This window comes from Vombatus ursinus, unplaced genomic scaffold (assembly GCF_900497805.2).
Source record: "Vombatus ursinus unplaced genomic scaffold, bare-nosed wombat genome assembly UNPS02015411.1, whole genome shotgun sequence".
In the NCBI taxonomy this organism is placed as follows: Eukaryota; Metazoa; Chordata; class Mammalia; order Diprotodontia; family Vombatidae; genus Vombatus; species Vombatus ursinus.
Genome location: NW_020955189.1, coordinates 2246912 through 2257810, shown reverse-complemented (window position 1 = coordinate 2257810; position 10899 = coordinate 2246912). Strand labels below are relative to the sequence as shown.

Below are 10899 nucleotides of genomic sequence, written 5' to 3'. Positions count from 1 at the left end.
AAAGAAAGAAAGAAAGAAAGAAAGAAAGAAAGAAAGAAAGAAAGAAAGAAAAAGCCTGAAAACAAAAATGGTGCCCGTGATTAGGAAATAGCTGGAAAAAAAACAAACAAACAAACAAGAGAATGGAACATGAGTGTGATGAGATATTCTTGTGCCAGAAGAAATGATGAATCACAGAAATTAAGGAAACAAAAGATGATTTCTATGGATTCATGCAGGCCACATAAGCAGATCAAAGAGGCTCATCTACCCAGTGAATGGGGCCAGGGACATGAAAAGATTGCGCAAAGCAAGCCAGAGTCGGAATGATGGAAAAATGAATGGAGCAGGAGGAGAGAGCAAACCTCGTCCCCTCCCTGTCATGGCCAGACAGGTGGGGGCCTCCGGGCACAAAAGAGTGCGTACACAATGGTGCCTTGGGGGGGGGGGCTCAGTCTGAAGAAGACAGTGGGGAATTGGGACGGACAGACAAAAGGCACTGATGAAATTGTCTGCTGATTGGTTTTCGCAAGCACAGCCTTCGTAGAATAAAACACATGCCTACAAGCCACATATCACCCCGAAGAAAAGTAACAATGTAATGATATGGATGAAACTTGTCATTTCCTCGAGCCAGGCGAGGGGGCTCCCTCTGCCTATGAGAGCAAGCGTTCAGAGAGCTGCCTAGCACCCCGCGGTGAAACGGCTTGCCAGGAGGGACAGGAGCAAGGCTCGAACCCAGGCCTTCTGGCACCAGGACCAGCTCCCTCTCCACCGTACCACCCACTACTGCCTGAAATAACAACAGATTGAAGGTTTTGAAAGTGTATGACCTGTGTTATACCAACTGAAACTCATCCCATTACATACAAGGTATTACTGGGTGGTTTTCATTGTGTTTTGGGGTTCAGCCCTGTGTGATTTCATTAATATCCAAAGATGCAAATCAGAAACTTAGGTCTGCCAAAGGGATCTTCCTAAACCCCACAAGTGCTGCTTGCCTCCCTTACGCAAGACCTGCCGGTGGTTCCCTATCATCTCCATGGTGAGACCGCTGCTGCCTCAACCTCCCTTTCCAGCCCTTTTATACATCGCTTTCCTCCCTTCCTGCCAAGGTCCTGCCAAGATCCAGCCAAATTCCCCCGGCTCTCCCTCACCTTTGCCTTTCAGAAAGCCTAGTTTCCCTCTAAGCTTGCTTCCAGCGCCGCCTCCTCCTGGAAGCCCTTCCTGATGCCCCCAGCTTCTAACCCCCCACCAAAATCTAGTTTGTATCTTCATGGATGCAAGCTCCCTGAGGGCAGGACTATTTCTTTATTGTCTCTGTACACTCAGCCCGGAGCAGTGTTTGCACCCACTTTGAATAAGTGAGAGAGTCCCTTCCTGAGGCACTAAGAGGTTAAGTGACTTACCCAGGGGCCCACACGTGGCCCATATGTGTGAGAGGTGAGGCTTGAACCCGTGACAACCTGACTGCTCTATGTGACAATGCCTCTCCTTACAGGTATCATCATGTCCATTTAATAGAGAAACAAACTAAGGTTCATGGTCACCCTGCCAGCTAACATCAGGGGAAGGATGCAAATCCAGGTCTCTACCAATCAATTAAAAAGCACTGATTAAGTGCTTACTGTGTGCCAGGCACTGGGAGCTAAGCACCGGAGAGACCCCCACCCTCGAGGAGTTGACATGTTAATGGGCGAGACGAGCAAACAGGGTAGGATGAAAGGTGATGATGACAGGTGAAGGCTGCTGGGGGAGGGAAGAGGCCTCCTGGGAAGTGGGGTTTGAGCTGAGCCCTGAAGTAGGCTGGGGAAAGCAGGAGGAGAGGCAAGGCAGGCCAGCACCGGGGACGTCTCTGTGTGTGGACATGTTCTTTCCAGCACGATCGTGTGGACTTCTGTCCTGCCACCGGGCTTCCATGGCTCAGGAAGAGAGAGTGAGGCTGACGACTGGTCACACGTCGCCTCACTTCAACTGAGCCAAGCCAAGACATTGCCCGGAGGTCACCGGTCCCCTTCCAAAAGGAAGGCCGAACAGCAAGCTTGCTCCCAGGCCCCTTCTCATACTCCCACACAGAAGTCAAGTTCCTCCCAACTCATAAACACCAGCAGTTCCTTGAAGCAGCCCTGCTAAGACCCGGTCTCCAGCCCTTTCCCCATTCTGGTTGTTTCTCCTGCGCCTGGCTCCACCAGCCACAACTGCCCACCGCAGGAAGGCTGGGATGAAGTTATGGCCTCCCCGGTCACAGGTCTCCAGCCCGGGGAGGACGCTGATGAGGGGAGGGCAAGCAGCCTCAGGACTAGAAGAGTAAGCCCCTTGAGGGCGGGGACCCTCTCCCCGTTCTCTCTGTATCCTCCCAGCCTAGCACAGTGCCTGAAGGGGCCTGCCCCTGCTCCAGCCAGCCCTGGGCCCCGGCCTTACCCACAACCTTGGGCAGCTTCTGTCTCCGCAGGGGTATCCGGGGCAGCTTCATGCTGATGCGGCTGAAGCGACCGCAGAGACGCTGGGGACTCTTTTTCCTCCTGGGCTGGCAATCCCTGTGACATGAAGGGAGAAATTCTCAGGCCGACGGCGATCTGCTTGGCCTGGGGACCTGGGGAAGGAGGGGCACCCGCTGTCCCGTAGCTGGATTTCAGGGATTTCGGAGCTAGACGGCATTTAGAAACCATCCAGCCCAAGCCTGCCATTTTGCAGATGAAGAAACTGAGGCTCAGAGAGATGGGCCTTGCCCACAGCCGTATAGGGGGCTGGGACCAAAGCCTGGGTTCTGTCCACCGATCTCCCGGGGCATCTGGGAGGAAGGAAAGGAGGCAGACCCCAGGAGGACTTACTGGCGGCCAGGGTCTTTGCTCCGGCAGACACAGCAGCACCCCAGCAGCGAGAGGAGCAGACCCAACAGGAGGATGAGGAGGGCCCCGGCCCCCATCACCCCCTGGCGCTGGTTGGTCTCTGTGGGAAGAGGAGGTATGCCCCCACTCAGTCCCTGGGTCTCTGGGGGAGAGGCCCAGCCTCCCCTGGGCCCAGGGAGGAGGGCGAGCTCCATCACACGCCGGGAACATCCAAGCAGGCAAGGGCCCTAGCGATGGAGGTCACATTGGGGAAAACTAGCCGGTGGCAGGAGGCAGGATTCACACCCAGGCCCCAGTAAGGGAGCGGAACGTCCCACCGAGATCCTGTCCCTGCACGAGCTCTCCTGCGGACCCGGCTGAGAAAGGGGCTCCCCCCGGCAGGGCCCGGGCCAGGCTCACCCATGTGGCAGGCACCCGTCACAGGGTCACACGTATCTTCATGGCAGCTGCACGTCTGGGCACAGTCCACTCCGTGGTGCCCTGGGAGGCACGTCAGGTTACAGCTACGGGGAGAGGAGGGGGAGGAGGGTCTGTGACAGATCCAGGACCTTGAGGGCAGACGGGGGAGCAGCCTGGTCTTCCCAGCTCCAGCTGCCCAGAGGAGGAGAGTGGCTGAGAGGGACCCACAGGACCCGCAGGACCCGCTGGGGGTGGCACAACAGAAGCAGTAGCAGGGAGGCTGCTGAACATCTCCCCTTCCCCAGTTTTCTGCCTGCTCAGGGACCTTCCTAAAACATGTGGTCAGCTGCATTCCCTTCCAGACAGAGAGGGAGGCAGTCAGCCAGTTGTAGCCGAGAGGGTCTAGCCTTGAGACCCAGGAGCTTATCAGCTGGACCCTGAAAGGAAAAGGCCATAGAGGGAATCTGACCGGGGACCAAGGGAGGGTTGGGGTAAGAGGGACCCGAGGCCCTGGCAATCGGCCCTCCATCGGTCACCCTTCTGGTCTTCGCTTGGTCTTGGGTTTGCTTATGTCAGCCGGCCCAAGTTTGGGGTTGGCTGGACCAGGCCTACGATGAAAAATGTAGCCTACGTAGGTACGTAGCCACACAAAGCAGAAGGGAGGAAGAACGTGGAGGGACCCTGGGGGGAGGTCAATGGACAAAGGGTGGGGTCGTCTACCGGCACTTTGCTATTGGGACAATCCCCCAGAAGAGAATGGTCACAGAGGAAAGAACAGGGCTGCCAAAATCAGAGTGCTTAGAAGGCATTTTTTCCAACCCCACCCCCCTACACACACACACACACACACACACACACACACACACACAAGCACCCACTGTATAGCTGAGGAAACTGAGGCCCAGAGATTAGAGGGGACTTGCCCGAGGTTGAACAGCCATAGGCGAGAGGGAGGTCACAGAAGAGAAGGAGGTCACAGGCAGGAACAAGGTCACAGGCGAGAGCTGAGGTCACAGCTAAGGAAAGAGCTCCAGGTCACAGGTGAGACAGGAAGACCAGCCCTACCTGCGGCGGCATAGCCAGCCTGGCCCTACAGAATGCGGCTCTGGGTCCAAGCCTGGACTCTTCCCCGAGGGGAGCTGGAGCCTTTCTCTTGGGACAGAAGTTGTTTCAATCCAAATAGTTCCCTGTTAGTGGGTGCCCCAGGCAGGGAGCTGGTAGCCGGCTGGCATCTGCCCACTGTCTTCTGCTCCAGGACCAGACTGGGCACAGCTGGGAAGCAAACATGGCACCCAACCTCAGACCCAGACTGGCCCAAGAAGCAGCAGCAGCAGCAGTAGGTGTAGTAGTAGCAATAGCAATAGTATTAGTAGTTGAAGTATTAGTAGTGGCTGACATTTAAACAGTATGTAAGGTTTTCAAAGTGCTCTACGTGCATTATTTCATTTAAGCTTCAAAATAACCCAATGAAGTAGCTAATACAAGTGTTGATATGCCCATTATACAGATGGGGAAACTGAGGCTCAGAGAGGTGAAATGATTTGCCAAGAATCAAAAAAAAAAACAACTCTAGTAAGTGTCAGAGTCGGGGTTCGAGGCCAGGTCTCCCGATTCTCAGACAGCCTGACACACACAGCAATGAGAGCTCTGGATTTGAGGGCAGGAAGAGCCCGCTTCACACACCCACTTCCTAGCTGTGTGACCGTGGGCAAGTCACTTAACTTCACTGGTACCCATAGGGCTGTTGAGATGTTCACAGAGGCCCCATTATTCCCACTGGCCCCTGCTCCCTCTAAATCGGATCACTGGCTCAGAGATTTAGGGACAGAGAAGGGAAATGTTGGACCATTCCTGGAGATGCCATTTGAATGAGAACTGTACATGGAATAAACCTGAGCCAATTCTGTCCGTCAGTCTCCATGCAGGCAGTGCCGCATGCCCCACCCTTGTCCTTCAGAAGACCCATTCATCAGAAGAGAGCCCATGGAAGACCCTCCCCATAGGACCCAGTCACAGACGGCTCTCCCAGGATAGTGCCTTATCCAGAGCCCCCCCTCAAGTGTCTGGACCCCAGCAGTACCCACCCACCCCCATACCATCCGGACCAAATGGAAACATTCCTCAGTGGCCAGGCACAGAATCCCTGCTCCATTATTACTGCCCAAACACAGACCCACCAGACCCAGTATAGGCCCCAGGCCCGATACTGCCTCAACATGCCCAGACCCCTACACCGGTCAAACCAAAATGTGCCCAGAACAGCACTCTGACCCAGAACCCCCCCCCCCCAGTAGTGATTGGACAGAGCCCCAGCCCACAGTGGCTGGACAGAGACAAGATGATACTGACCAGAGGCAGACAACCTCCCTCCCCAGGTAGCGATTCCCTCCATGGTGTCCAGACTCACATAGTTCTGGAAACAGATTCCCTCTCCACCCCTGTAATGCCCAGACACAGAAACAGACACAGACACTCACCTACTTTTCTTCTCCCTCTGAGACACGGATGCCACCCTAACTGCCTAGACATGGACTTTCCCCTCCACAGTGCCCAGATACATAGATACCCTTTCTTCATCGGGCAAGACAAAGTTCTACCCTCCCTCCGCCACCACCATGGTCCCAAGGTACATACATACACTTCCCCCCAGGATATACCCACTCTCTACGCTGGCCAGACACACTGCCCCCAGATGGTAATAATTAATAACAATTTTATTACAGCTACAAATAGATGTTTGAAGGTTTGAAAAGTGCTTTCCATACATTATAATCTTCGATCCTCACAACTCTTACGCTTTTATTAGCCCCATTTTACAGATGATGAAGAAACTGAGCCTGACCAGGGTCACACAGCTAGTATACCTCTCAGGAAGAATTTTAATTCAGATCTTCAACTACTTATGCCACCTGGATATTAGATCAGACCCCCAATCATCCAGAGCACAGCCCCAGTCTCCCCCTTCACCTGGCCAGATCATGCCCTACCCACCATTTTTCTCCCACTCCCCACAAAGGCACCATCTCTAAGCTGGACACAGACCCCAGGTGTCCCCAGACACAGAGCATAGCTGGCCCTTGCCCATACCCCTCCCCCACTCCCCACACATCAGCCAGTCACAGACAAACCCCACATGGCCACCCCCCTCCCCAGATTGAACCCGGAACCCTGGTTGTCCCCAGCCTAGCCCACCGCGCCCCTGCCCCCCGCCCAGACACGGACACCCTCCATCCCCATGTCCCCAGCCCAGCGCGCCCCTGCCCCCCGCCCAGACACGGACACCCTCTATCCCCATGTCCCAGCCCAGTGTACCCCTGCCCCCTGCCCAGACACAGCCACCCTCCATCCCCATGTCCCCAGCCCAGCGCGCCCCTGCCCCCTGCCCTCTGTCCAAACCCAGGCAGACTCTCCCTGAGCCCGGAACGCGGCTGCTCCGCCCCAGACGCCAGCGGTCCCTCTCCCCGGACAGGGCCCCAGAGAGTCACTCACTGGGGGCCGTGGGCGCCCGCACTGCACAGGCAGCGCCCGGACTGGAAGTCGCAGCGGCCGCTGCTGCAGTCATTGCACACGAAGGCGCAGTCCTCGCCGTACGTCCCGTTGCTGCATTTGGACTCGCACCTGGGCAGAGGGGACCTGAGTGCTCAGGGACGTGGAGACAGACGGCGGGTCACGAAGGTGCCCCCACCCCCACGGAGGGGCCAGGAGCCCCCTGCTTCTTTCTCCTTTAGACAGGAGGCTGCACTAAATGACCTCTGACGTCTCGCCCACCTCTGGGATCCTATGACCTCAGATGCCAGCGGGGTGGAGAGATCCACCCGAGCACCGTACCGCGGGAGGAGAGCCCCTAGTCTTGAATGGGGCTTCTTAGGGGGTGGAACTAACTCCCAAGGGTGAGAGGCTGTATTGGAGGGAGGCCACGATGGTGCACAGGCTCCAGAGGTGGGGCTGGGAGGGGGGGGGGGGGAGGGGGGGCACTGTTAGGGGGAGAATAGTGCCGACAGCCGCGGCTTTCGCATGGGAGGGGCAGGCCGGCTCCCCGGCTACTGGAAGGGGCTTGCTCCTGGAGGCCGTGCTGGGAGAGGAGGCAGGCTCCCAGGGGCGGGGCTTGAAAGAGGGAGGCTCCAGGGGCGGAGCTATCGGGGGGACTAGGTGGCAGGGGGCGGGGCTATCGGGGGGAGGACACTACTACGGGGCGGGGCAGGCTCCTCACCGGTCCCCGATCCAGCCGGCATTGCAGCGCGTGCATTTGCCCGTGATGTGGTTGCAGGTGTGGCCGTCGCGGCAGGGCGGGCAGCGCTGCTCACAGCCGTCCCCGTAGAAGCCCGGCCCGCAGGCCTGGTCGCACTTGGTGCCGTTCCAGCCCGCCTCGCAGGTGAGGCAGCGGCCCTCCGCCACCGTGCACGGCTGCTGGCCCTTGCACTGGCCGCACCTGCGGGCAGGCCAGGAAGAGGGGGTGAGACTCGGGAAGCCAGGCGCCTCCCTCCCCACTCCCACCCCCGCACCCCGGCAAGGCGACCCCAACTTCCTGGCGCCTAGGCTTGAGGCTGAGACTGGCCTTGCCAGCTTCGGGGCAAGGAAAGGGACCGAGGCAGGAGGGGAGAGGATGGGCGGTGCAGGGACGCCCGGCCGGTCACTCTACCGCTCTGTGCCTCGGTTTCCCTAGCCATAGCACGGGAATAGTGAACCCGGCGACTGTTAGGAGGGTCCCGCGCGCGCTAAGGGGCCGGCCAGCGCTGGGGGCGGGGGCGAGGGGGCGGGCTCACCTGCGGCGGCAGCCCGGGCCGTAGAAGCCGGCGGGACACGTCTCGCGGCAGTACTTGCCCCGGTAGCCCGGCTCGCAGGCGCACGTGCCGTCCAGGGGGTTGCAGCGGCCGCGATAGCACTGGCAGTAGCGCTCGCAGCGCGGCCCGAACGTGCGCTCCCGGCACTGGCAGCGGCCGCTGAACTGCTCGCAGGGGGAGCCGTTGCACGAGCACTGGTTGTTGCAGCTGCGGCCCCACCAGCCCGTGTGGCAGAGGCACGCGCCCGTCTGCGGGTCGCACTGGGACGTCTGACTGCAGTAACAGGCGTTGGCGCACTGGGCGCCCCACCAGCCGGGCTCGCAGCGGCACGCGCCGCTCTGCGGGTGGCACGCGCCGTGCTGGCACAGGCACGCGTGCTCGCAGCGCGCGCCCCAGCGGTGCGCGTGGCACGTACACTGGCCGGTCACATCCTCGCACTGCCCGTGCGGGTGGCAGATACACAGCTCCTTGCAGTCAGGACCCCAGAACTGGGGCGGGCACTCTGGGGGGCGGCGGGGGAGGAGGGAGGAAGCCCCACGGGTCGGCTCAGCCTCGCCTGGACACGCCCTTGAAGACCCCACCTCCCTTACTGGCGACACCCCAAAGTCCAGGTCCCACCCCTTCTCCGGGCTCAGCTACACCGCCCTAGGCTCCTCCCCCAACAGCTCCTAACCCCGCCCCTTTAGGGGCTCAAGCACAGCCCTACTCCCTTCGCCGCCGCCGCCACCACCACCACCACCCCGCGGCCCCAGCGTTAGTCACCGGCCCTGCTCTCGTTCCCTTGGCACTTACTGGTGTCACAGGTGGCTCCGAAGTAGCCGTGGCGGCATCTGCACTCTCCGGGACGCACACACACCTCGTTTTCCGAACACGTGGAGTTCCCCTCACACAGGGCTGTCAACGCGGACCAGGCCCGGGATAGATGAATGGGAATGGACCGGAGGGAGGGACCCTTGCTTTGAAAGCTCGGGGCCTTCCCACACACACACACACACACCTTTTCCTTAACCAGGGACGTTGTCGAGGGTCCCCTCCCCTGACTCTATCCTCCGAGGTCCTTTCCTTATCCCAACAGCCCTCTGCTTCACCCTATCGGGGTCTCCTAATATGGGTCCCCCTTCTAACCTTACCAGGACCGCGCCCCCAGGCTTCCCTCCCCATCTCTCCGTCAGGGACCTCTCCACAGGGACTCTTCCCCGGTGCCTTCCCTCTTTTTCTTCCCTCTGGGCTCTGCCTCTCCCTCCCCCTGTTGTATGTGTGAGGAGGGGGCTGCCGGGGCTGTCTATGGCTCTTAGTGACCGAGGGGCACATTCCCCACTCTCCTGGCCCCTCCAGGGGCCAGACCAGCCTGGCACCCAACTTACCAATGGTGCAATCCTCGCCTTGCTGTCTCCATCCTGCACAGCATGTGAGTACTTGGGACCTGTGGGGAAGGAAAGGCACAGATTGAGTCTGGTCTGCCTCCACACAGGAGGGGAAAGGGGGCACAGAATCCTTCCCAGGGCCTCTGTGGAGCCCTCTGACTGCGCATGCATGTACGCGCACCCCTGCACACACGTTGTCGTTGGTCCTTCGTTTCCAAAGAAAACCAGTGACATCACAACGTTGGAGTCAGGATCCAGTGTGTGGGGCTGATCTGTCCAATAGAGTTGGGAAGGCTCTACCACAGATGGGCACAAGTGATCCCTTAGAACATTTAGGGTGAAGGTGGCTCAGGGTTTGTTTGCCCAGCTCAGGTTTCTTTTGTGCTTCTACAATTCTGCTTTGCTCATGGAGTACGGCACCCTCTCTGACACAGGCACGCCAGGCTGGGAGGTCCTGTATCAGCGTTTCCTGTCTCACTGGTCAATATGAAAGTTTTTCAGTGAGACCTTGAAAGTGTCCCTGTACCGCTTCTTCTGACCACCATGTGAGCCCTTGCCTTGGGGGAGTTCTACATAAAACAGTTTTTTGGGTAAGTGTGCTGTTTGACATTAGGACAACGTGGCCAGCCCATCAGAGCTGTGCCCTCTGCAGCAGAGTTTGAATGCCTGGCAGTTCAGCTCGAGAGAGGACCTCAGTGTTCCTCCTCCCGCCAGGTGATCTTCAGGATCTTCCTGAAACAATTCAAATGGAAGCGATTCAGTTTTCTGGCATGACGCTGGTAGACTATCCAGGTTTCACAGGCATACAACAAAGAGGCCAGCACAACTGCTCTGTAGACCTTCAGTTTGGTAGTCAGTCTAATATCTCTTCTCTTTCACGCTTTCCTTCAGAGCCTCCCAAACACTGGGCTAGCTCTGGCAATGCGCACGTCAACCTCATTATCAAAGTGCACATCCCTGGAGAGTACACTGCCAAAGTAAGTGAACTTATCCACACTTAGGCCCACATATACATATGCACACATGCACACACACACGCACACATGCACAAACACACTCCTGCCTTTGTCTCCTTCAGTCTCAGAGCTGGAAGTACAAACATTCCGGACGATATCCATTCTTTAACACGTCCATTGTCAGCCCCTGCAGGCAGCCCATTCCCATTTTGGACATCTCCACTTATTAGAAAGCTCCCTGACAACAACCAAAATCTCCCTCCTGGTATCTCAAGCCTAAGCTGACCCAGGCTAATCCTGTTCCACACAGAAAAGCCCCTGAAGTACTCAGATCTCCCTCCTCTACCCCATTCCAGGGAACCGAAGCCTTTGGTCTCCTCTCTTCAGGTCAAATGTCCCCAGTTCCGTCAGCTGCTCCTGGTATGGCAGTCTGCAGTCCCCCCCCCCCTTCCTGATTGCCCTGCTCCAGACATGAGCCAACTTATTAAAGTCCTTCTCTAACCCCAGAATTATCCACCTGGCTGGACCACCTCTCTCTCTCTCTCTCTCTCTCTCTCTCTCTCTCTCTCTC

At 58.0% G+C, this 10899-nt stretch overlaps 1 protein-coding gene across 1 annotated transcript in view; it reads right to left on the bottom strand.

Moving 5' to 3' along the window:
- Window positions 1–10899, bottom strand: part of SCARF2 (scavenger receptor class F member 2) — a 32064-nt gene that overhangs the window by 9114 nt on the left and 12051 nt on the right. Inside the window, exons 3-10 of the mRNA XM_027847507.1 lie at window positions 9373–9431; window positions 8801–8902; window positions 7991–8510; window positions 7438–7656; window positions 6717–6845; window positions 3228–3331; window positions 2811–2928; window positions 2401–2516 (exon numbers count right to left, since the gene is read on the bottom strand). Coding sequence (XP_027703308.1) covers window positions 2401–2516; window positions 2811–2928; window positions 3228–3331; window positions 6717–6845; window positions 7438–7656; window positions 7991–8510; window positions 8801–8902; window positions 9373–9431 — 1367 coding nt within the window. The remainder of the gene's footprint in view (window positions 1–2400; window positions 2517–2810; window positions 2929–3227; window positions 3332–6716; window positions 6846–7437; window positions 7657–7990; window positions 8511–8800; window positions 8903–9372; window positions 9432–10899) is intronic.